Source organism: Amblyomma maculatum, chromosome 10 (assembly GCF_055883805.1).
Source record: "Amblyomma maculatum isolate TAMU_Amacu chromosome 10, ASM5588380v1, whole genome shotgun sequence".
NCBI lineage: Eukaryota > Metazoa > Arthropoda > Arachnida > Ixodida > Ixodidae > Amblyomma > Amblyomma maculatum.
Genome location: NC_139353.1, coordinates 62,455,919 through 62,483,027, shown reverse-complemented (window position 1 = coordinate 62,483,027; position 27,109 = coordinate 62,455,919). Strand labels below are relative to the sequence as shown.

The 27,109-nt window shown below is 42.8% G+C and overlaps 1 protein-coding gene across 1 annotated transcript; it reads right to left on the bottom strand.

The window, feature by feature from the left end:
* Positions 1–1,687: 1,687 nt before the first annotated feature.
* Positions 1,688–23,312, bottom strand: LOC146176664 (uncharacterized). The gene is made up of 6 exons (XM_084581353.1): positions 23,247–23,312; positions 17,110–17,622; positions 8,567–8,646; positions 6,597–6,681; positions 4,718–4,895; positions 1,688–3,782 (listed from the first exon to the last, which is right to left on the bottom strand). The coding sequence occupies exons 1-6, from the start codon at positions 23,310–23,312 to the stop codon at positions 3,298–3,300; spliced, it is 1,407 nt and encodes a 468-aa protein (XP_084437479.1). The 3' UTR covers positions 1,688–3,297.
* Positions 23,313–27,109: the final 3,797 nt, after the last annotated feature.

Here is a 27,109-nt window from a genome sequence, read left to right as displayed (position 1 = left end):
AAAAGCCAAGGCCAAAGCTAGTCATCCCATTTTGCTCATGCTAACAGCTAGATGATTTTTGCAGTCCAAGCCGACGCCCTGTAGACGCAGTGCATTTTTGTATGGAAATTATGATCATATTATGCCATTCATTCGAACATAACGGTCGCGAAAAGCCTGGAAAATTCTCGCAGTTTAGAGATTAGCTCCAAGAGGCAGCGAAAAAGTCCTGGTGGGAGGTAATAGCAGTCACAGTAGCGATAAAGGTCGTGACCGATTATCTGTGTTTGGATGATAACTGATAGGTACCTTATTAAACTCAGTAATTTTCTCTCTCAAATAATCTGCACATCCCTCACCTACTGCCTAGGCTTATTAAAAATTCTTTACACATAGTTACCGGCTAGTTGGTTTTGCTTTGGCTTGGTTTGGTTTGTAAGGTTTAACGTCCCAAAGGGACTCAGGCTACGAGAGACGCCGTAGTGGAAGACTCCGGAAATTTCGACCACCTGGGGTTCTTTAACGTGCACTGACAACGCACAGCATACGGGCGCCTTGCTTTTCGTGGCCGCCGAGGCCGGGATTCGATCCCGCGTGCTTGGGAACAGTAATCAAGCACCGTAACCACTGCGCCACCCCGGAGGGGTGGTTGGTTTTGCAAACTCAAAATTGCAGCGCAGCAGCGACAGGGATGAGATGAGAACAAAGCATACAAACATTTCTGTTTGTGTTCTTCTTGTCTCTTCCCTGTAACTGCTGCGCTGAAATTTCCAGTAAAAGATTCTTTAGTATATTTTACGCTCCTCGCTGTGCCACACCGCCAGCAAGCATACAGACAGGCTTGGGAAGATGAGCACAGTATGTGGCTGCGAAAGGTGTGAGTGTCACGAGGACGCCAGTCACACCACTTCAAGGAACAGAGAACTCATACCACTGTATGCGAGCGGCAAGCATGACCAGTAGTATGCATCTCATGTCGATGCACATTCCTGGCAGCACCAAATGTAAAAGGGTTGTTAATTTGTATGTTAATTATTTCAGTAAGGGAAACTACTGTGCGCCGTTAACCTAGTTCGCTTGCGTTGATCGTCACTTTCGCAGAAAAACAGTAATACCATCCATGGGTAGAAGCTGGCGTTCTACATCGAAAATGATGACAATGTACAATCCTGAAATGGGTGTCTAAGAGCTGTGCTTAGCAATTTCAGACTTATGAATTCAGGTGAATGTGCACATTCCAAATGTGTTCTTATTACCCAAATAGTATAGCATACCACACCTTAGCAAGCACTCCATTAAACAAAAATGTTGCTTTTTACCCTGCACAATCTGCCACTGACCAACTTCCGGGGAAATCATGCTATCCACACCATGACATTTTCCATAAAAGGAGAATCAAATGAAGCCCACAGGATTACACAAACTGCTTTGCATAAAGCCAGTTATTTCTAAAGAAGATCAATCAGGAACATGTATTGACAGCACAAATACAAGATGTAAGCTTGTCAACCTCGTGATTTACACAAGGATGTGAATTTTACAAGGAGGTACACATGACAATCCTTTGATACACCCAATATATTCCCAGAGTACACCTCTAGTACCTCAAACATCTCTATCTGCAAGAAAAACTCCCAACTCAATAACCATGTGCTCAGTAATCCAGCCAAAAACCAAAAGAAGTGGCCATGATTAAAAACAAAGAATATAAACTTTCACTTAAGAAATTTTATTCACAATAACTTTGGTGGTAAGTATACAAATTCAATTCCACTCAGAATCTCGTGTCAGTTGAAATGGCAGAGAATGGACCCTAGGGGACAATGATGAGGAAAGATGCCATGCACATTAGTTGAATATTTAAACATTAGAGGCATTTAAAGAGTTTTACATAGCTCCCTTTACAAAAGGAATGACACAGGGTACAGGAGAATACAAAAACAATGAAGCACACTTTTGTTTGGCTAAACGGTCAACCGGACAAGGTAAGATATGCATCATATCAACTAGATGGGAACAACCACCTCCCATTTGGAGAGTACCAACACAAACAGATAAAGAAAACTGTAAATTCACGTCACTCACAGCCACATAGAAAAAAAATAACCTACTGACGGCAGAGAATGTTGCAGGGCGAGTTGATTATTCATTGTCAGAGAAAGAACACTAGCAGACGACACACAAGGCATAGCAAGCTTTTTTTTATAAGGATTGACTTCCGAGATTCAAAATGTAGATGTCATAACCCCTATTTGCACTTCAGAAAAAGAATGGCTAAGACAGTAGAGCATAAAGCAATTTGTTTTTAAAATAAAAACATGACATCAAAAAAAGCACTCACATTTGTGGTCAATTCACCTCATCTCCACCACTGTTCTTGAGCAGAGAACTAATTCTCTTAAAAACAACATGGAGAGACATCACATACATTTTTTTACAAATGAGACACAAGCATAAGGTACAAAAACACGGTCCTTTTAAAAGTAACTTCCAGGAACTATGGAAAGGAACAAACCTTTGAACAAAAAACTACAGCTAAACTGGGAAAAATACAGTGAAATGGTTGCCCTTTCTGATGTAGCTGACAAGCTGCCCTGCCCAAGACGCCCAGAGGGGCAGCTCTCCATTTATAGAGTGTCCTCAGTTGCTGCGAATAAGGTGGACAGGTCTAAATTGGCACAAGACCAGATTAGGTGCCTGGAAACTGCAAACTAAAAACAAGACTCAACATAAGCTTTGTGACGGTTACTTGCAAAGCCTTACTGCCGAAGTGATGCGTAGCAGAAGCTTTGGGGGAGATTCTCAATGAGACCTAAGCTGACATGAAACCACCATGCTCAAGAGAGATTTGTCCACATCCTTAAATAGCTCAAACTAGACAACAAGCAAGAAAACTAATCCTAAATTCACTGTGTTCTTTTCTTCTTTCTTCATTGTTGTCAGCATGATGAATACGTTTTTGTAATGATGAATACCAGCTTGGCCAACCTTTCAAATCAGTATATTTAGGGTTTTGCCCAGGTTATACACTTTGATTTAAAAAAGCTGCTGCACAGTTCACAAAATGATGTCTGCTAATGACATGTCACCTTTATGAACTTTGAATACTATACTGATTTTCACATCAACAGACAGAAGGAAAGTAGTTAGGAGGAAGTAAGTGATAAGATATTAGTTAAAATGTACAAGATATGAACAAAGGATAAAAGAAATCTCTTTGGCAGAATAGGTACATCTCACATTGCTCCAAAATTGTCCAGCAACCTGCACACTTGCCAAAATGATACCAAAACTGTCACGACTTCACAGGGCAGTTGGTTAGTTCAGGTGATTTTTCTTTTCATGGCAATTCAGGTTTTCTCTGTATGCAAATGTCGCAGAGCAAAAACGACATGCAAATGGTTTCTCTCCCTTGTGGCTTCGTACATGATTATTCAATTCCGTATTGGTCACAAAGGCCATCGGACAAAGGTTGCATTTATGGCGCTTCTCACCAGTGTGGTAGCGAATGTGCACAGCCAAGTAATCCGATGTGACAAACCTCTTGCTGCAATGGGGGCACTGGTAAGGCCTCTCGCCTGAGTGAGTGCGAAGGTGGCGTTCTAGGTGGTGCTTCCTACTAAAGGCTTGGGTGCACTGGCTGCACTGAAATGGGCGCTCTCTGGAGTGCGTAGCCCGGTGTTTCTTGAAGTGGCTGTGCTGGTCTGTGGCATACCCACACTCTGGGCACGAGAACCGCTTTTTTCCTACAGGTGGTTCCTCTTGAAGAAGTGAGCTGCTCTGGCTGACATTTGTCAGTAAGCCTGCACAATAGAAGAAAGCATGAAAGCATGACTATCACATAATTTACAAGTGGCCCGCCTCACAGGAAGGAATAATGAATGATAAGGACATTCAAGGGCAGTTCCTTATGTTATTGGCAGATGTGGTGGAAAATTCACAAAAACTAAATTCGGTCTTTAGGTAAAATATGATACCACTTATTGCTAGCATGTCTCAAATGCACGATAACAGTCAAAACACTAGGTATTAAGAAACGCTAAAAGCCCCAATGCAGTTTAGAAAAAAATCACTAACCGTGAATTACATACCGTCTTTAGCACCATCAACTCTTAGAAGTATAAAACCCATGAAGCATATCAGTGAGCCTTACATTTAGAGGTGAAAGGGCCCCATGGCCACTCCAGGAACCAATCTACATTCTACAAAGACAGCTGACTAAATATCCCAGCATAGCAAGACGGGATATTTAAATGCAGTTTCACTCAACACCAGTTGCAATGTTAAAAAAAGCACAGCAACATTGCTCACAACAAAATCACTAAATTCACTTTTGCTTTAACCTTTCAGTCAACGTAAGCATACCTAAAAAACACAGCAACAAATAATGTGCACATGTACACCAAGAAGGAAGGGTGTGACAAGAATGAAAAAGAAAACTCTATTGAGCTACAGATGCCATTAAGAGTGCATGCTGATCTCATGTTATATATACCTTGCTTGTAAATCCTTAATTTCTGCATGTATGTAATCATAAAATACACTAAGCATGAGCAGACGTATAATGAACACAGAACTACCCAGAATAAGGAAAAGAGCACACTGATTTCAAAGCATGCCCGCAGGAGTAGTCTATGAGAATTGTGTTAGCAAATTTAAATACACTGAAATGTGGATTTAATAGATGGCCTGAACGTCTAGCGCTGGCAGTGACTCGGGCACAGAGGGATCGGAATACCAGCCGCAGGGAACAGCTTCAGCGCGAGAGAGATGGGCGCTGGAGACCAGCGATGGTGGCGATGGTGATGCCGCAGGGTTGTTTCTTCTTCGTCTTCATTACATTTCCCCCGCGTGAAGAAGTCGCCATCCTGGCGACTCACGGGGAAGGGACAACCAGAGGGTTGTAATACGGCTTGAGGCGGCTAACATGGACAACCTCACGGCCGCGGCGGCGGTGGTCGGAAGAAGGGGTGACTGGCTCGATGATGTAATTAACAGGGGATGTGCGTTCCAAGACGCGATAAGGTCCGTGGTACTTCGTTTCTAGTTTGCTGGTGGCAGGAACGCATAGCCAAACGAAGCTGTCAGCCAGGAACGTCGGAGCAGGGGTATCGCTATCATGCTGATCTTTGCGATAGCCAGTGTTGGAGGTAAACGTGCGAGCTAGCTGACGGCAGTCCTCAGCCTTCTGTACAATATCGGACAAAGCACTGTACTCAGAGGCATCTGGATGGTATGGCAAAATTGTGTCCAGAGTACAAGATGGTTCACGGCCGTATAAGAGAAAGAAGGGCGAAAAACAAGTTGTTGCCTGGGTGGCAGTGTTGTACGCGAATGTTACGAATGGCAGTACCTGGTCCCAGTTGGAGCTCCCAGATTCAGATGTAACATACATTGCGAGCATGTCCCCAAGCGTACGGTTGAAACGCTCCGTGAGGCCGTTGGTTTGCGGGTGGTACGCGGCTGTAGTCCGATGTATCGATTTGCAAGCCGACAGAAGCTCTTGGACTACTTCGGAAAGAAAGGCACGACCTCTATCGCTCAGTAGTTCGCGAGGGGCGCCGTGTCGAAGAATGAAGTGGTGCAGGAGAAAATGGGCTACCTCTCGGGCTGTCGTTGCGGGAAGTGCAGCAGTCTCCGCATAACGGGTCAGGTGGTCGACGGCAGAGATGACCCATCGATTACCAGCGGCACTGCATGGTAGCGGACCATAGAGGTCGATTCCCACACGATCAAACGGGCGAGCTGGACACGGTAAAGGCTGGAGAGGGCCAGCGGGGTGGCGAGAAATCTTGCGTTGTTGACAGGCGGTACAAGAGCGAATGTAACGACGTACGAAATTGTACATTCCCCGCCAGTAATACCTCTGACGAATTCGATCATAGGTTTTTAGGAGGCCGGCATGAGCGCTTTGCGGGTCAGTGTGATGGTGGGCACAAACCTCGGAGCAGAGGTGGCGCGGAATGATAAGAAGCCATTTTCTGCCATCTGAGTTGTAGTTCTTGCGGTAGAGCAGGCCGTCTCGAATGGTAAAATGGGAGGCCTGTCGGCGGAGTGCCCGAGGATGCATAGCCGCGGAAGGAGTGCCAAGGACATCTAGCAGGTTAGAAACCCAAGGATCTTGTCGTTGCTCGAAAGGCATATCCTCAATGGTGAGTGCTGACAAAGAGGCTTCAGGAGGGGATGATGAGTTAGGCGAACGCACCGGTGACCGAGAAAGAGCATCGGCGTCAGAGTGCTTGCGGCCAGAGCGGTACACAACACGGATGTCGTATTCCTGAAGCCTGAGAGCCCAGCGCCCGAGACGGCCAGACGGATCCTTGAGAGACGCGAGCCAGCAGAGCGCGTGGTGATCTGTAACTACATCGAAAGAGTGGCCATATAAGTAAGGGCGGAACTTCGTTATAGCCCACACGATTGCTAAGTTGGTCTCGGCTTTGGTAAGAGCACGGCTTGCGTAGGCGACAACGTATTCAGAGAAGCCAGGCTTGCGCTGGGCGAGGACGGCGCCGAGGCCGACACCACTGGCATCGGTGTGAAGTTCTGTACGTGCAGTAGGGTCGTAATCTCGGAATGGCGAAGGATTGGCGGTGACGTCAGAACATTGCGCAGCTAACAGGTGATGCGGAGAACCTCTTGAACCAGCTGCCCTTCAGTTGTGAGGGAAGGTGAGCAGCAATGGCTCCTTGAGTAGTGGTGAACCTGAAAAAAAAAAAAATTATAATAAGCATAATACGTAACTAAGGGCAACTTCAAGGGTTGCGCACGAGCCTATACTGGGAATCAAATTGGACAACTCGTATGACTGCAGAAGCATATATACTGACGAAATTACTTGTGATTACTTGAAACAGGCCTCTTTTGCACTGGAAATGTTTCTTATGACAGTACTATTAGGGTTGGGAAAATAATTAAAACGAACGTTTGTATTCGAAAATTACCAAATACACCAAATGTTTGAATTCACAGTTTTCCTACACTGCACGCTTCACCACAGTGCTTGAGCGCATGGGCTGTGAGTGAAACATCCTCAAAACGTGACGAGGCCGTTTTTAAAGAGGGGCCTTTTTTTAAACTACGCACAAAGCAAAAGCACTTGAACAAACTGGGAAAAAAGCATTTCTACCTTGCTTTCACCCGATATGCGGACCTCCCTCGTGCAGGTATTCATGACAAAATTACTGTGATGCAAATAGTTTTTGGCCCTGCTCTCAGTTATTTTTCAGGACCATTCGATAATTCGAGGAATTGGGTAATTCAGACATTTTGCTCCTCCCTTGAATGACAAAATAATGAGAAGTTACCACATTCAGCATTACATTTATGCCATATTTCTCGGTGCGTAAGAAACACCCATCACATTTAGAGGCTTTCAAGAAAAAATTTGGTGTATCAGATGCATCTCAATTTATCCGGATTAGGGCGATAGGACTTGAGTATACATGCTTACACAATCAGAACGAAACACTCTGTGCCAAAAAGAAAACTCGTTATGTGCTAATAAAAGAAAGAAATTCAAGGGGGCACTTTCGATCACTAAACTGCGATGAGGCGAAAGCTCCACACTCCGCACATCACACTCCAGGTATTAACATATTCCTTTACACCAAAGCACAGAGTTCGAATGCAATGACTGCAAACTTGTGCATACACCAGTGCATCTCAAAGTCAAATGAACAATAATGATGGAGATCTGATTACAGGGAAGAAAAACAGTCTGATCAAGGACCATACTGTGGCTAATGAGATTTTGACAAGAATATGATAAGGTGTAATAACCAATTTCTGCAAACTATTCTCAGGAAAGAAATCCTGCGCCAACTGGAAACCTGGTGGCATTGGAAAGAAATGTGAGAACACTTTGCAGTTAAAGGATCGGATAATCAGATAATCACACACAACTGGCAAGGCATCTAATGAAAATGGCAACAATGCAAGCAGTCGGATATGGTGAGACCGTAAAAATAGTGGAATCCAGACCTGCCACCAGCAGCAAGTGTTCTGCATTGTCTAAATTGTTATTTTCACATTTATGTAGTCACATTCATAAGCAGCAAGAAAAAAGAAAGAACTGACGGTTTGTTTGACATCAGCGGCTGCTGGCTCCCTGTGTATCTATTAATTAACGGACCCCTCATGTTCCCAACATTTGTTAGCAAATTATACAAATGATGGTCTTGAAAGTAGTAAAAGTGATGTTACAGGTAGATCAAGAAAATTTCCACAGCTCCCACCCTCTCTGTAAGATCTTTACATTCTGCGTGACACCCACGGTAACACAAGACATTCCACATATCGTGCTATGGATGAGTGTGGCACACACTCTCTGAAGGATAGGTTACACACAAAATAAATCCCTAAGAAAAAAGGATACTCGGCAGCTGTCGCCATATAAGGATTCATCAGATGAGCAACGGAGGCAAAATTCAAAGGTCGTGGGTTCAGATCTCACCAGCTGCATGCTTTTCTTTCTGATTTCTAATCGATTTTAGTCCCAATTGTTTTACTTGCCTTTTGTCAACACCAAGAAATCATACTACTTTCCTTGGCATCATGGCTGTTGGTTCCATTTGCTTGCATCTCATACTGTGTACAGGATAAGCTTCTAACAAGGTTGGTTGCTGGCCCTTTAAGGATGAGCTTGGACAAAGAGATCACCCAGACAAACTGCACAATGCACACATAAAAGCAGGTGAAAGTCTACTGTGTGAACGCAAGAATGCATGTCTGCATTAAAAGAGCTGATGCGTGGAATGCAGTAACACCACAGGCTAACCCAAATATTCTTTTATAACCCACAAAGCAGGAAGTACCAAGCTGTTTGAAAGAAAGCACAAAAAAAGGCAGACCAAAGTTTAGGGCACGGTCATGAAGATAAAGCTGTTACACTCATTCTAATCACTGACATTCTATTCATGTTTTACACAAAGCGTGCGACGAGTCGGAAGTTAGCAGAATTCCGAAAGCAAGGTCGTGCTATGCTCCACTAGATGAGGGCAGAAGTGTCCCACTGTGGCCACATACACTACACGTTCCCATCACCAGGTGCCCTTTTTTACACATTATGACTTTCATGCCATGACCAGCCATAGAAAGTGGGGTCTCGAAATACAATTTTGTCCTTTTAAAAAATATATCTTTTCTCGATATGACCACTAATAACCGTGAGCACAAAACAACAATGCAGCATGCTTTTACCAATGACCAAATTTTACAAGCAACCGAGTGTACAATAATCTTTCTGCCCTCTGCATGCACTCTATAGGCAAATATGTGTGCTACAGTAAATGCTGTTTACCAATATTTCAACCAGCAAAATAGAACAATGAAACACTTTTATAATACTTCCATAGGGTTACGACCCTTTGCTGTTGGAAACATGAGAGCAGCTCTCTAGCTATTTTAGTTTTGTGATATGCTGAAGTAACTCATCTGAGAACCATATGTAACAGGATAATATTTCACCAATTGGGCAATCTCCTACTTGAACAACAGAAATCAATATGCTGAGGTAGATGATGCATGCTGTGAGAATTTAGAGATTTACTAATTGCCGCAGACGGTGCCGCCTAACAGCTTGCCAGCCGCTTGGGTCGTCTTTTTCCCTCACTTATATCGCTGAAGCATTCCCCCTTCCCCCCCCCATGTCCTGCAGGTCTGTCATCCGGCCATCACTAAGCGCTGCGTGTTAGTGTGCACAATCTAGGTGACGACCATTAGCCGGCTGCGCTAGCTTTGGGTTTTGAGAGAGGAGGTTCTTTATGGCCTTCGAGGATGCGCAGGGCAAACAGATGCCTCAACAGAGAGATAGAAAGGGGATTGTGATGGCTCCTCGAACTGCACATGTCGGCCCTGCAACAAAGTGCTATCATTCCTAACAAAGCTTTTTCGTATCGATCTGTAGAGCTGTAGCCATGTAAAATGACGCTTAACGGTTCGAGAAAGTGCATGTTGCTGGAAAATAAAAGCAACTTCATCGGCACCACTGGTGTGCCATTGGCCCTAAGTTCATCTTTAGTCCTTCGCGCACAAAAAGCTAGTATATGGGATTGTGTATAAAATGTATACTGGATTATAAAGCAGGGTGTGTATAAAATGTATACTGGATTATAAAGCCTCCACGTTTCAGCCCCATAGGTGAGTACAGGCAAGATGCAACTGTTGTATACTTTCCTCTTGAGTGATACCGGTAAGCTGCTAGTCATAATCTGCGAGTGCTTGCCAAATGCGCTCCATCCCAATCGTATTCTTCTTGTTATTTCCTTATATACCGGGTGTCCCAGCTAACTTGAACCAAGGGGTACAAAATAATATATTTGAGGTAGCTCAGTGAAACCAATTGCATTCAACTGCCAGCCTCATTGGGCACTACAGGCAATTTTTTGTTTTGCAATTACTTAATTAGCTAATTATTTTAATTTATCTAATTTATTAAATATCGACTTTAGACCAAACTTGTAAATTGGAAAGTTGTAGAGCACCTTCAGAAACCCCCATTTCATTAATTGCGATAAAGAAAGTCTCACGTGTATCGTTTTTTTCCGGGCTCAGAAGAAAGCCCGCGAAATACAAATAATACCACGTGACGTGCATTTGTGCCTGCGCGGAGCATTTGTGCGCCGCGATTGTGGTGCTCTCAGTCGTGGTTGGAGCGAACGAAATCAGCTGCGGCCGTGTCTTCTTGGCCCCGTTAAAGCGGCAGGCCGATATGCCTGCGATGGCTTCTTCGCCCGCGTGAGACAGCCGGCCCACGTGACGGTGCAGTAGCAGCGAGAGCGGCGAGCCGACACCACCGACATTCTAACAAGGCCTCCTTCTCTCCCATCAGCGAACGTCACGACAAACGAATGAGCGATAAGGTATCAGCCACTGAATCTGCGCATACAGGCTTGGGTAAAGGGGCGAGATGACATCATGTGACTCGACTAAAATTAGCGCTGCACCTTCATTTGCCGGTTTTTATCGCCATCCGCCTGCCGTGATGTAGGCTGCTGCGGTGCGCAGGCCTGGCCAAAATCGCGGTGGCGACGGGCGAGCTCGAGCTCGCTCGAACCATCGCCAACATTTCTGCCTGCCGCTACAACGGGACCATCGGGTCACAGCCGAAGCTTATGTGGTTCGCTCAAACCACGACTGAGAGCACCACAATCGCGGCGCACAAATGCGCTAGTCACGTGGTATTATTTGTATTTCGCGCGCTTTCTTCTGAGCCCGGAAAAAAAGATACACGTGAGACTTTCTTTATCGAAGTTAATGGAATTGGGGTTTCTGAAGGTGCTCTACAACTTTCCAATTCACATGTTTGGTCTAAAGTCGATATTTAAAAAATTAGAGAAATTAACATAATTAGCTAATTAAGTAACTGCAAAACAAAAAATTGCCTGTAGTGCGCAAACAGGCTGGCAGTTGTATGCATTTGGTTTCACTGACCTACCTCAAATACATTATTTTGTAACCCTTGGTTCAAGTTAGCTGGGGACACCCGGTATATATATATATATATATATATAGAAAGAGAGAGAGAGATTTGTTGCAACCAGCCTGATTTAGTAAGTAGAGCTATCAATAGTGCTTTTCAAGTCCACACTATGCTGCACTTGGGACGTGTGTGGATGACTGCACTACACAGCCAGCTGATCTCAAATTTTATAACGCAATAAAGGGGTTGTTAAGAAAAGAATTAAATAAGCTATATTAGCCACAACTGCATGAGCGGTGAACAGTTACATTAGAAGTGGCCACAAGCAAGACAGACATCATTGCATCACAGAACACTCAAGCATCTTGCCTTTCCCTTCTATAGCACATCCAACCACTTTAGTGGAAATGTATAGAGATTACAGCCATAAAAACTCGGTCAGAACGTCCGAAGAATGAGATAATAAAATGGCAGAGAACTATCTAAAGCTGGAAAAGTTACATAGAAGCATGCAAGATATAGATATGTTCAAGAGACTGTTGACAATTATTGTAAACTGCAAAGGAATAGAGGGTTTGGTTTGTGGGGTTTAACGTCAAAAGGTAACTGAGGCTATGAGAGACGCCGTAGTGGAGGATTCCAGATATTTCAACCACCTACAAATGTTGGCACAGTGTGTCAATATGCAGTGGATATAACAGGTGACGCGAAGAAACTCTTCAACTAGCTGCCCTTCAGCTGTGAGGGAAGGTGAGCAGCAATGGCTCTTTGAGTAGTGGCAAACCTGCAAAAAATATATATATATATATTAGTAAGTAAAATATGTAACTAAGGGTAACTCCAAAGCTTGCTCAGGAGCCTATACTGGGAATCAAATTGGACAGCTCGTATGACTGCAGAAGCATATATACAGACGTAGTTACTTGTGATTACTTGAGGGCCTCTTTTGCATTGAAAATGTTTTTCTTGAGACAATATTATGGTTGGGGGAACATTCAAAACGAACGTTTGTATTCGGCGTAAATTGTAAAACGTATTCTCAACAAGACATCAGTGGATTGCCTTACAGAGTTACAGGTCTGCGCCCTTGGAAGACGGTCGGTATTCAAGCGTTCATGGGCCAGAGGCTGAGGTTCAGACTTAGCATCGTATATCCCTGCTCAACCGGTCAAACGCAAGCAAGACTGCTGTGGAGGAAGGCATCTGCAGCCACTGCAAACTGCCGACATGGTATAGCTGAGGGACAAGGACAATGGGAATAGAAGAAGTGGCTCCGTGATCATCGCTGGTGATAACCGAAGAAGGGTATGAGTTATGACGCAACATGGTACACCTCCTGCCTATGAGAGGTACCTTTGTGGAGAGAAAAGACCCCAAGAAGGCTGACCTGGATGCATCTGAAGCAGAACCTGTGGCCGAGGCCAAAGTTCCAGACCATGTACAACATCAGTCCACCCCGCCTGATACCCAATCTTCCGGCGAAGGCATATGGGAAACAGCCACGTGCTAGTGAATGTGTACCCAGGCAGAACAGGAACTGTTCAACCTCGGCAGCGCCTGACTTATGATGAATATTTTCAACAGCTCAATTGAATAGTTCTTTATCTGTTCTTTGCATTAAAAGAGTAGCTTTAAAGGAAGGATGGTGAATCGGTAGTTAACTAATTTTGTAGTAGTCGAGCCGGTACCTAGCGAGCAACAGAGCGCCACCAAAGAGATGCCCGCAATGGGTGCCAAATAAACAGCACTCTTCACGCTCCACACTCGTTTTGTGCAGTGGACTTGTCGATACACAACCAATGCACAGCTACTTTTGCGGGCTCAAACTCATAAGTGACCCTTCCTATGCAAGAGAAACAGTTTAGTTTTATTGCGAAAGAAATACTACGTCACGCCAGGTCTACGGTGCACGGTCCACGCCACGGTGCACGGACAAAAAAAAGAGCCCATGCAGGAGAAGCAGTCTGGAAGCACCTATGTTGCAACTTTTCAAGATGATCTGATCACTTCTGCCTCAGGAATAATGCTTAGAATTGAACTCAAGAGTCTACTCATTTAGTAAAACCGCGACAAAGACGACCTCTATTACAGCTGACCATTTTTACAGCCTTCGGGGCACAATTTCGTCTGGTGTACCCATGCTCCGACTGCCAGTGTTGACAGACTAGAGCACCTGTTGCCAGACCAGGCAAAGTACAGTCCGCTGCTGATCAGTGTAGCCAGATGTCTTTCTTTCCTTCCTCCTCTCTTACTTTTTCATCTATCCTTCTTTATATCAACCCCGTGCACAGCCCATTGTGACGTTGCTCAACTAAAGGTCACAGCACCCTATTTCTGGTTATATGTAGTATACATCCCTCAGCCAGAATGAAATTTTACAGAGGCTAAAACTGCAGTAGAAGAAAACACTTCTAGACAGTAACATATTAGTCCTGCACAAAACAAAGAACAAAAAGACTAAAGCTACACACAGTCAGCCTTCCCTTCATTTACATGTGCAGCGTCACATGACCAACATACAATCCACTGGTAGTGTCACGTCGTTAATTGCAGCGTCTACAATTATTGCAGTGGCAGCTCATATTCCAGAACTTTCAAGAACTGCTAGCGTGCTTTCAATGCTGCCCCTAGATAGTGAACTGGGCGTATGCCTGCCCAGCATTTACACCGACGGCGACATTCCTCAATCCAGGAATGTGAGCTCTGAAACAATGTTAGAATTCTCTTTCCTGGACAGCATCGAAATCCTCAGCCAACCGGACAATCTCTCTTGCCTTCATTGCTGCCTCCACCCCCTCCATGAGGAATGGCAAAGGCAGAGAGGAAGAGGATGAATTGAGCAGTAGCTATGCAAAGAGCAGTGCAGGAAAACTGATCGAACGGGCAAAGGTATACTCAAATTAAAAAAATGTCCTTGAGAACCACATTAGAATGCAGATCTGGTAATTTCAGAAAGAACTCAAAAATAATTGCCGGGATTGCTTTCACAAGCTGCTGCCGATGCCATGTGTGAAATGGCATTACTGTACTCCTGTATGGGGTTAGCTAAACTTACGATATGCAGAGCGACAGAGTTTGGAAGTGAACATGCTACTGGTCCTCAATTTCCAGTCACCCTGTCAATCATTCTGAGCGAATCCATAAACTCAGCCAGAGCATGTTAGCACACCTACGACATCAAACAAAAAGCTCCAGCGCCGCTTGACGGTCACCCCTCAGGACAGAGGAGCAAGCACCCTGTACTTATAAATAAATAAAACAGAGTCAAGAAATGTCCACTGGCCTTACTCTTTTTTGGTGGCCACCCTGTGGGTGCTTCCCATGGCAGCCCAGAACCAACTGCACATTCCTTCACTCTCACCACAATGCTTAGGTCATTAGGACACACAAGTTTCTCTCTCTCCTCCCTTGTCCCAAATGTGCGAGATCTTCATTTCTTCTCTCAACCACCTGCAACCCGTGGCAGATGGCATTGCGTTCTGCTTATACCTGATATGGTTGGAAGCTGGTTTGCTACACCGAAAATGGCGACGATCTGCAATCCAGAAACGGGTGTCTAAGAGCTGTGCTTAGCAATTTCTATGACTTATGAGTTCGGGTTAATGTGTACATCCCAAATGTGTTCTTGTTACCCAAATAAAATTCATACCATACCTTTGTAAGCACTCCATTAAACAAAACGTTGCTTCATACCCAGCACTATCTGACATTTACCAACTTCCAGGGAAATCACGCTATCCACACCATGATATTTTCCATAAAAAGAGAATCAAATGAAGCCCACGAGATTACACAAACTTCTTTGCATGAAGCCGGTTATTTCTAAACAAGATCAATCAGGAACATGTATTGACAGCACAAATACTAGATGACAGCTTGTCAACCTCGTGATTTACACAAGGATGCGAATTCTACAACAAGGAGGTACATATGACAATCCTTTATTACACCCAATATACTCCCAGAGTACACCTCTGATACCTCCAACATCTCTATCTGCAAGAAAAACTCACAACCCAATAACCATATGCTCAGTAATCCAGCCACAAACCAAAAGAAGTGGCCATGATTAAAAACAAAATATAAATTTTTTCACTTGAGAAATTTCATTCACAATAATTTTGGTGGTAAGTATACTAGTTCAATGCCACTCAGCATTTCATGTCAGTTGATATGGCACAGAAAGGACATAGGAGACAATGATGTGAAAAGAGGACAACCACATTTATTGAAAATTTAAACATTAGTGTCATTGAAAGAGTTTTACATAACTCCCTTTACAAAAAGAATGAAACCGAACACAGGGGAATACAAAAACAATGGCGCATATACTTTTGTACAGCTAGAAGGTCATCCGACAAGGTAAGATAAGCGTCATAATTTTCAAAAATTCAAAATTATTGCATCATATCACCTCGATAGAAATAAGCTCCTCCCATTTGCAAAGTACCAACACAGACAGAAAAAGAATGCTGTAAATTCACATCACTCACAGCCACATAGAAAAAAAAGAACCTACTGACGGCAGTGTAAGTTGCAGGGCGAGTTGATTATTCATTGTCAGAGAAAGAACGCTAGCAGATGACGTACAAAGAATAGCAAGCTTTTTTTGTAAGGATTAACTTCCGAGATTCGAAATGTAGATGCAATAACCACTATTTGCACTTCAGAAAAAGAATGGCTAAGACAGTGGAGCATAAAGCAATTTGCTTTTAAAATAAAGACATGACATCAAAAACAGCACACGTTTGTAGTAAATTCATCTTAACTGCCGTTCTTCAGCAGAGAACTAATGCTCTTAAAAACAACCTGGAGAGACATCTCACACATTTTTTACAAACGAGACACGTGCATAAGGTACAAAAACGCGGTCCTTTTTAAAGTAACTTCCAGGAACTATGGAAAGGAACAAACATTTGAACAAAAAACTGCAGCTAGACCAGGTATGGCTGCCCGATTCTGATGTAGCTGACAAGCTGCCCTGCCCAAGACGCCCAGGAGGGCAGCTCTCCATTTATAGAATGTCCTCAGTTGCTACGAATAAAGTGGATAGGCCTAAATGGGCACAAGGCCAGATTAGGTGCCTGGAAACTGCAAACTAAAAACAAGATTAACATAAGCTTTGTGACGGTCACTTGCAAAGCCTTACTGCCGAAGTGATGCGTAGCAGAAACTTAGGGGGAGATTCTCAATGAGACCTAAGCTGACATGAAACCTCCATGCTCAAGAGAGGTTTGTCCACATCCTTAAAAAGCTCAAACTAGACAACAAGCAGGAAAACTAATCCTAAATTCACTGTGCTCTTTTCTTCTTCCTTCATTGTTATCCGCATGATGAATACCTTTCTTTAACGATGAATACCAGCTAAGCCAACCTTTCAAATCAGTATATTTAGGGTTTTGCCCAGGTTATACACTTTGATTTAAAAAAGCTGCTGCACAGTTCACAAAATGATGTCTTCTAATGACATGTCACCTTTATAAACTTTGAATACTACGCTCATTTTCACATACACAGACAGAAGGAAAGTAGTTAGGAGGAAGTTAGTGATAATAAGATATTAGTTAAAATGTACAAGATATGAAAACCGGATAAAAGAAGTCTCTTTGGCAGAATAGGTACATCTCACATTGCTCCAAAATTGTCCAGCAACCTGCACACTTGCCAAAAATGATACCAAAACTGTCACGACTTCACAGGGCAGTTGGTTAGTTCAGGTGATTTTTCTTTTCATGGTAATTCAGGTTTTTTCTGTATGCAAATGTCGCACAGCAAAAACGACATGCAAATGGTTTCTCTCCCTTGTGGCTTCGTACATGCTTATTCAAGTGCGAACTGGTCACAAAGGCCATTGGACAAAGGTTGCAGCTGTGGGGTTTCTCACCAGTGTGGTAGCGAATGTGCACAGGTAAGTACTCTGCTGAGGCAAACCTCTTGCTGCAATGGGGGCACTGGTATGGCCTCTCGCCTGTGTGAATGCGAAGGTGACGTTCTAGGTTGACCTTCCTTCTAAAGGCTTGGGTGCACTGGCTGCACTGAAAGGGTCGCTCTCCAGAGTGTGTACCCAGGTGGTACTTGAAGTGACCGTGATTGTCTGTGGCATACTCACACTCAGGGCACAAGTACCGCTTTTTTCCTCCAGGTGGTTTCTCTTGAAGAAGTGAGCTGCTCTGGCTGTCATTTGTCAGTGAGCCTGAACAATAGGAGAAGGCATGAAAGCATGACTATCACATAATTTACAGCTGGCCCGCCTCGCAGGAAGGACTAATAAATGATAAGGATATTTCAAGGGCAGTTCCTTATGTTATTGGCAAATGTGGTGGAAAATTCACAAAAACTAAATTCGGTTTTGAGGTAAAAGATGATCCGACTTATTGCTAGCATGTCTCAAATGCACGATAACAGTCAAAACACTAGGCATTAAGAAACGCTGAAAGCCCCAATGCAGTTTAGAAATATAGCACTAACCATGAATTACACACCGTCTTTAGCACCTTACACTCTTAGAATTATAAAACCCATGAAGCATATCAGTGAACATTACATTTAGAGGTGAAAGGGCCCCATGCCATTCCATGAACCAATCTACATTCTACAAAGACAGCTCATTAAATATCCCAGCATAGCAAGACAGGATATTTAAATGCAGTTTCACTCAACACCAGCTGCAATGTTAAAAAAAGCACAGCAACATTGCTCACAACAAAATTACTAAATTCAACCTTGCTTTAACTTTTTAATCAACGTAACCATACCTAAAAAACAGAGCATAATGTGCACATGTACACCAAGAAGGAAAGGTGTGAGAAGAATGAAAAAGAAAACTGTACTGAGCTACAGATGCCATTAAGAGTGCATGCTGATCTCATGTTATAAATACCTTGCTTGTAAATCCTTAATTTCTGCATGTGTGTAATTGTAAAATACACCAATCATGAACAGACACCTAATGAACTGAGAATATACCAGAATAAGAAAACAAACACACTGGTTTCAAACTACGTCCACAGAAGTAGTGTGCAAGAATTGTGTTAGCAACTTTAAATATATATAAACATATATATATATATATATATATATATATATATATATATATTATACATAGAGATTTTTCGCAACCAGCCCGAATAAGTAAGTAGAGCTACCAATGTAGTGCTTTTCGAGTCCACACTATGCTGCATTTGGGATGTGTGTGGATGACTGCAATACACAGCCAGCTGATCTCAAATTTTATAACGCAATAAAGGGGTTGTTAAAAAAAAGAAATAAGATATATTAGCCACAACTGCATGAGCGGTGAACAGTTATATTAGAAGTGGGCACAAGCAAGACAGACATCATTACATCACAGAACACTCAAGCATCTTGCCTTTCCCTTCTATAGCACATCCAACTGCCTTAGTGGCAATGTATAAAGATTACAGCCACAAAACGCAAAAACTAGGTCAGAATGTCTGAAGAATGAGAGAATAAAATGGCAGAGAACTATCTAAAGCTGGAAAAGTTACATAGAAGCATGCAAGATATAGATATGTGCAAAAGACTATTGACACATATTGTAAACTGCAAAGGAATAAAAGGAGAGCAAATGTTGACACAGTGTGTGAATATGCAATAGGCATAACAGGTGATGCGGAGAACCTCTTGAACCAGCTGCCTTTCATTTGTGAGGGAAGGTGAGCAGCAATGGCTCTCTGAGTAGTGGTGAACCTGCAAAAAAAAAAAAAAAAAAATTATAATAAGTATAATATGTAACAAAGGGCAACTCCAATGGTTGCTCAGGAGCCTATACTGGGAATCAAATTGGACAACTCGTATGACTGCAGAAGCATATATACAGACGTAATTACTTGTGAATACTTGAGGGCCTCTTTTGCATTGAAAATGTTTTTCTTGAGATAATATTATGGTTGGGAGAATATTCAAAATGAACGCTTGTATTCGAAAATTACCAAATACACCAAAAATGTTTCAATTCACAGTTTTCCTACGCTGCACGCTTCACCACAGTGCTTGAGCATATGGACTGTGCAGTGAAACATCCTCAGAACGTGACAAGGCCGTTTTTAAAGAGGGGCCTTCCTTTAAACTGCGCACAAAGCAAAAGCACTTGAACAAACTGGGAAAAAAGCATTTCTACTTTGCTTTCACTCGATATGCGGACATCCCTCGTGCAGGTATTCATGACAAAATTACTGCGATGCAAATAGTTTTTGGCACTGTTTTCAGTTATTTTTCAAGCCCATTCGATAATTCGAGGAATTGGTTCAGACATTTTGCTCCTCTCTTGAATGACAAAATAATAAGAAGTTACCACATCAGCAATAAATTTATGCCATATTTATCGGTGCATAAGAAGCACCCACCATATTTAGAGGCTTTCAAGAAAAAATTTGGTGCATCAGATGCATCTCAATTTATCTGGGTTAGCACAATAGGACTTGAGTATACATGCTTGCGCCAGCATCGCAAAACGCACTGTGTCAAAAAGAAAACTCGTTATGGCTAATTAGAGGAAAAAGTTCTAGGGGGCACTTTGGATCACTAAACGGCGATGAGGCGAAAGCTTCTATCGCGTGGTGGTCCAAAGCCCTCTACTTCGGCACCTTTTTCTCTCTATTTTCACTCCCACCTTCACTATGACGCAATATAAAGCCAGCATATAAAGCCCCGCTATAACTGAGCCGTATGAATGTGCCTGCGTGGCCTAGGTGTAATGTGAATGCAAAGGTCTTGTCAGGCTGATTCTGATATCACCCTCCCACACTGGCCTCCCATGTGAAAGGAGAGACCCCAGTTGGCAGCTCCTGCCAAATGTAACGTCAGGAAGCCCAACGTCCAGTTAGTGCTCGGCCATGTCAGCTGCCAGCTCCCACGTAATGGAAGTGTTACAGACGGACGGACACAATTAGTGAGCCACAATTAGTGAGCGATAGCCATCAAAGGCTATCGCCCTAAAATAAAACAACACTCATACCTGAAAGTACTGTCACATAGTGAGAGCAGCAAAACATTATTATTACCGAAATCATTGAAAGGCTTCATTTTCAGATGCACTATCAAAAAAAAGCACACCAATTCCTCGCGTCAGCATAGAGGAATCTTCTTCGCACTCATAATCACTGTGCTGATCATTGCTGTGCTGGATTGCTCTGACATTTGTCAAAGCTCACGCATGAAGTAGGGAATAGTTAAGCAGTAGCCGCCAAACAATGTTGCAAATCGCAACTGAAAAAGTCTGTCGTTTTTCCCTGGTTTGTTTTGGCAGTGTGGAAAGGGAAACGAGGAGCCATCTTTTGGCATTTAATATTGCTTATGCTCCATGTGCTCATGATGCGAACATAGCTATTGTAATTCCTGAAGTCGATACAGCGATCATTTCGTGATAAAGTGCACCTATGAACATTGTGCGAAAGAAAAATAAAATGCACACAAGACGCACCATTGTATAGGACGCACTACTAACATTTTGTGAAAAAAAAAAAGGGGTGTTTTTTCCCTGTAGGTTATACACCTTTGTGCATTTATAGCATAATTTCATTTAACGTACCAAGAGAAATTCTGAAATAAAAGAGTCGTCCAGTGTTTGCGGTTTTTAATTTTAATTTCTTTTCCTCTCACCAGATATTCGACATTAGATTTGATATTTAATGGCGTTTTTTCTGATATATTCGTATTAGAACATTTCAACATTCGCGCACCTCTAGACAATATGCCAAAATGCCCATAACAGACGGCAGCTAAACAAAATACAGAAGGTGATCAAGATTTTTACCTTATCCAAAAGCAGAACAAGCACTACTACCAAAACACTACTTTTCATTAAAGTAACTTACGCTGAGAGGTATTTTGGCTACTGGGCAGAGGAAGGAAACACAAGCATGACACAAGACAAAAACAGAAAGAACAAAAACAAGGTCATCACTATGGCCTGGCACTGAGAAATGCCCCCCACACTGAAAATCAAGTGGCTCGCCTATGGTGCACAGTTCCTAATGCCGATATTTATGTCATTACGAAAATGCTGTTTTTGCATTATGAGAAAGTACTGTAGAAGGCAAGGTCACAGGATTTATCACACTCCAGGTATTAGCATATTCCCTTACGCCAAAGCACAGGGTTCAAATGCGATGACTGAAAACTTGTGCACAGACCAGAGCATCTCAAAGTGAAGTGAAGCAATAATGATGGAGACCTGATTACAGGGGACGAAAAACAGTCTATCAAGGACCATACTATGGCTAATGAAATTTTGGCCAACATATGATAAGGTGACGTAAACAATTTCTGTGAGCCATTCTCAGGAAAGAAAGCCTGCACCCAATGAAAACCTGGTGGCATTGGAAAAAAACTGTGAGAATATTTTGCAGTTGCGGGATCGGATAATCAGATAATTACATGCAACTGGCTGGGCATCTTTCTTATTAAAATGGCAGCAGTGAAAGTGGTTTCATCCCTTGAAACAGTGAAAATTGTAGGATCCAAACCTGCCACTAGCAAAAAGTGTTTTGTACTGTCTAATTTGCTACTTGCACAATTACACAGTAACATTCATAAACACCAAGAAAAAAGAAAGAATAGATGGTTTGTTTGGTGCCAACGGCTGCTGGCTCCCTTTGTATGTATCTCATAATGAGGCCCTAATATTCCCTACATTTGTTATCAAATTATACAAATGAGGGCCTTGAAACTGGTAAAAGTGATGTCATAGGCAGAGCTCCCACACAGCTCCCACCCTCTCTATTAGATCTTTACATTCCACGTGACACTCGCGGTAGCCCAGGACGTTCCACAGCTTGTGCCATGGATGAGAGTGGCACAAACTCTATGAAGGATAAGTTACACACAACGCAAATGCCTAAGGAAAAAAGGATACAGTTTAGTTTTTTTCTATACAGCTGTCACAGCTCCTCAAAATATTTTGTTTACGTCTGCCCAATGAAGCATGCACTTAACTAGTGCTTCAAGTGCCGCTCTTTACAACAAAATTAGGCTGCATACTATTTGAAAAAGGAATATTTCACTGCTATACTTTTGAGTTTGAAGGAACATCAGAATCTGAAGTTTTCCTTTGCTTATGGAATTCTATGTGATGCAGTTATCACTCCTTGCAGTCTGGCAAGCATGTCACTGCTGCTGCCTCAAACAAACAATGGTTGCAATAAACTAGAAGCTTACTTTACTAACCCCATCCACACCTGAACAGCCATAAATGCAGTGCACGCTACGAGCGATTTAAATAGAGAAAAAGCCGCTGATACCCTCACTGGTTCTTGCTCCATTACATACAGGCTGGGACAAATACTATAATACAAAAAGCTGTACAATGCATGCGTAATAGAAGGTAAAATTCTGTCATATAATACACAAGAATGCATGTCTGCATAACAAGAGCATATGCATAAAATCTAGTATGAACAAAGACTGATCCAATTATTCCTTTGTGTCCATCAAGAAGAAATGTACCAAACATTCATAAGAAAAAAAAAATAACACAATGAAGCCCACAACAGAGCTTGGGCATGGTCAAAAAGATTAAAACCCCTGATCTTGCTTTTCTACGGAACTGAAGAGTGCAAACAGAAGACAATCCACAAAGAAGAAGAAGAGAACACAAGGACAGGGGCTAATATAGTTGCTCTGATGTGGCAGTTCCGCCATCGGACAACAATAAGTCCGCCTTGTGCGGCAAAAACCCATTAAGTGGCCCTTTTTTTCCCAAACATTTCACCCCAAAGAGCCGAGCACCAGGCCGGGGGAAAGCTTGTACCCATTGAAAAACCGATGGGTACCCGGCGGCACCAGGGATCGAATCTGGTACCTCCCGACCACGACGCGGATGCTCTACCATAAGGCCCCGCTCTTCTTTGTGGATTGTCTTCTGCTTGCGCTCTTCAGTTCCGTACACAATCATGAACCAACTAGGCCCAACCGAAGTTTTATCACAGCCCCTGATCTTGCTTTTGTTCTACACGAGGCCCAACTCCAAGAGGAAAAAAAAAAAAAAAAACACTTCTGTAGGTGCTGGCATCAGTGTAGACAGTCTGAAGCCTCACAGGCTTAGAAAAATTATGTGCAGGCGTCGGGCATGAGGCAGTTTGCAAGTGACAAAAAGTGGAACCTTTGCCCCCGGTTTGAAGCCCCGCCGAAAAAAACATGCGTGCCTCTGGGATACGGCATGATGAGCTCACTTTTACAGCTACAACAGTGCAATGACCACAGAGACCTTGAAACTTTCCCATGAAGAAAATGTCAAAGCGTACAGGGCATCTTATGTGGTAACATGAAAGGAATATACCAGTGTATAATAATTTAGAAACGAGCATTAATGTCTCTCTCATTTATTTACCTATGTGACGATAGAATCATGTAGCATGCTCTACAACAGTAATGCTCTTGCGTATGTGCTGTGTAAATCTCATTGACCTCATGTTAAATGTTTCGTCTTTCTCGACGAAACGTCAAATACTAGTGGAAAAAAAAAATTAGACACTGTTATAGATATGACCGAATGTATTTTTTTGTTTTTTTTAGAGGCAGCTCTGCACTTGTCATGCCCTCTAGGTGTTTGCTGTTCTTCTGAATGGCAGATTTGTGAGATATAAAGGACTCCTATGCTTCACTGGTAAGGAAACTGCAAGAATTAAACCTCGGTAATGAGCTCAGCTTTTAACCAGGCACCCATAGGGTCCCTGTAATGAAACTCCAAAGCAACAACTAAAGGTGATTTATGCTAGAATCTAAATTTATCATAGCTGGGTTCCGAAATCGCTATTTTTCGCCAATCTTCCTTTCAACTGCTTGGAAATTCAAAAAAATTTTTATAACTTGAAATTTTGGTTCCATCACTAAAAATGCAGATTTCCTTTCGCTAAATTTCTTAATTTAAACTATCAAAGAAAAGAATATGAACAAGAAAGAACGCCAGTGGCAAAAACTCATTTTGTTGTGTAGCTCATGCTCTGGGTGCAATGCACTATCACCGCAGTCCTGTACCTTGCCTCCACCCTTGACACATCTGCTTGTATGGCAGAAGTAGCTAGAAGTTTTCGCTACATGTGAGAAGGTACAAATGCGATTCCATAGGAAGTAAACCTTTTGAAATATTGGTAATTGTACGCTAACAGCGTCTGACGGCTCGACCAATTAGACAGCCTGAACAACAGCTATCTCCGTTGTTCTTACTTCATTCGCGACCCTCGTTCGTGCACCTTCGCGAACCAGATTCTGCCGCGCCACGAGAAACAGACTGATCGTATAAGGCTAGAGCACCTCAAAATCATCCGTTCACATCTGCCTCAGCAATAATACTTCAGTCTGAACTCGAGAGCCTGTACTCACTTCGTAAACAGAGTCTTAACCGTGACAAAGATGCTCTCTATTACAGCTACCCTTTTTTTACAGCCCTCGGTGTTAAGTCATCGGCATATTGGTGCTTAATTGACACGACGAGTGCACAACGAAGAGGTGCTCCTTTTGTCGGATCAACATGACAGGCGCTCCGTAGTCTGCCGCAGTCCACGTGCGCTCACGACAGTCTTTTTCTGTCACGCAAGGACAAAAACGAGCACTTTCTGACGTCGCTGCTTTAACACAAAAAGTTAATTTCTCCAGAGTCACGAACGAAGAAAGGAAGTTCTTTGCTTGAACTACTTGAACTGCAGTGCTTCAACTTGTGCTTCAACTCTAGGCACTATACTTCAACTTAGCAACAGTCGCCATAGTCGATGCCATGAGTCGATGCCTACTGCGCTGGTGCTACGATGAGCTGAAGCTCCTGAACTGCGCTGCTCCTGAACGAGCTTAAGTAAGAGCTGCACGCTGCTTCCTTTAAAAATGCTGTGGCTAAAATAAAACGATAAAAATTAAGCCAGACCAAATTGCAGGCATTTCTTTAGCATTTGACGCACGAACGCATGCCATGCAGCGCGGAAACGAGTTGAGCGCAATGGGCCAATGGGCGTGGTTTGCAGAGTCGTCTGCTAGCACGCTCGATCGTGCCGCGTCGTCTGCACAATCTTGGTGGGACAGCTTCCGTGCAATATTCTGATTGGGCCTGCGCTCATGGCATCCTGTCTGGGGACACCCTACGGTCAAATATCGAACCACGCCTTATTTAATAGAGCTGCCCTCCAATATATTCGGGCAGAAAATGAAGCAGAAACGATACTATTTAGAAGGATAAAGTGAGTAAACTTTGTCAGCTTTAATTGTACTGCTTCTGTGACAAAGTTCATGAGGCAGCACCTTTCAGTATTAATTAGATGCTTTGCAAATACTTTACCGACAAATTTAACAATTTCTAAAACAAAAAAAAAAAAGAATGCTAGCTTAGGTTTCACCAACGTATACCCACGAAATTAGAAGCAGCAATTTTAATAGTTACTGTAATACAATTTATTTTAGATGAGAAAGTGAGCCAGCATCTGTCAAACTGGTGCTCTCCTATCCAGCATATCGTACAATATCGAACTGCACAATATCGTCCATGTCTGTTCTCAGCTGGATTTCACTCATCAGGGGAGCTAGTTTACTTGACCATATGGTCACACTAATAATCAAAAATGTATTAGTTATTACAGGGTCAGCAAACTGCACAAGATAAACCTATGTCCTGCAGGAGCTGTGAATGTTTCGTGGAAGTCCATGGAGAACCTGGAATTATTCCCATGTAAGGTGGGTAGCAATTTATAGGCAATGCCCGAGTGTGTGTCATTTTGCAGTTGCATTCTAAGCAAAGGATGCATTACCTCTTCGAATATTCGATAGAGAGCAAATATGAGATTTATGCATGTCTATTTTATAAATGGGTGCATAATTCCACTGTCACATGGTCCCGTTGGCAAGCTCCCTTGTTTTATTTTGACATTCTTTTGCCCCATACTGCCGCTAGAGTGCTACGAGTGTGCTTGTTTATTATTTAGATGTCCTATAGGTTGACTAAAATAAATACCAAAGATACTGGAGAAGGAAAACAATTCCAATAATTTTTATAAAAATATCGGACCACAGCAGCTATTCACAAGAGGACTGGAGACTATGCCTCAATGACAATCTAAGCTGGCAGAACTTAGAACCGACTGCTCACTCCTTCAACTCTCACCACGATGCTTAACTCATTAAAACAATGTTCCTGTCTCCTTACTCTTCCTAAATGTGGGAGGAGATTACCATTTCTTCCCTCAACCACCTTCTAGCCATGGCAGGTGGCATTGTGCTTTGCTAACCCCTGCCACTGTTGGAAGCTGGTGAACTGCACCGAAAATGGCAACGATGCGCAATCCTGAAATGGGTGTCTAAGAGCTGTGCTTACCAATTTAAAAGACTTATGAGTTCAGGTAAATGTGTACATTCCAAATGTGTTCTTGTTACCGAAATAAAATAGCACAGCATACCTTTGTAAGCACTCCATTAAACAAAAACGTTGCTTCTTACCCTGCAGTATCTGACATTGACCAACTTCTAGAGAAATCACGCCTCCACTACATGACATTTTCCATAAAAGGAATAAAGCCAAGATTACACAAACTGCATTACATGAAGTCGGTTATTTGTAAACAAAATCGATCAGGAACATATGCGTTGACAGCACAAATACTAGATGGGAGGTTGTCAACCTAGTGATGTACACAAGGATGTCAATTGCACAACAAGAAGGTACACATGACAATCCTTTAATACACACAATATATTCCCAGAGTACACCTCTAA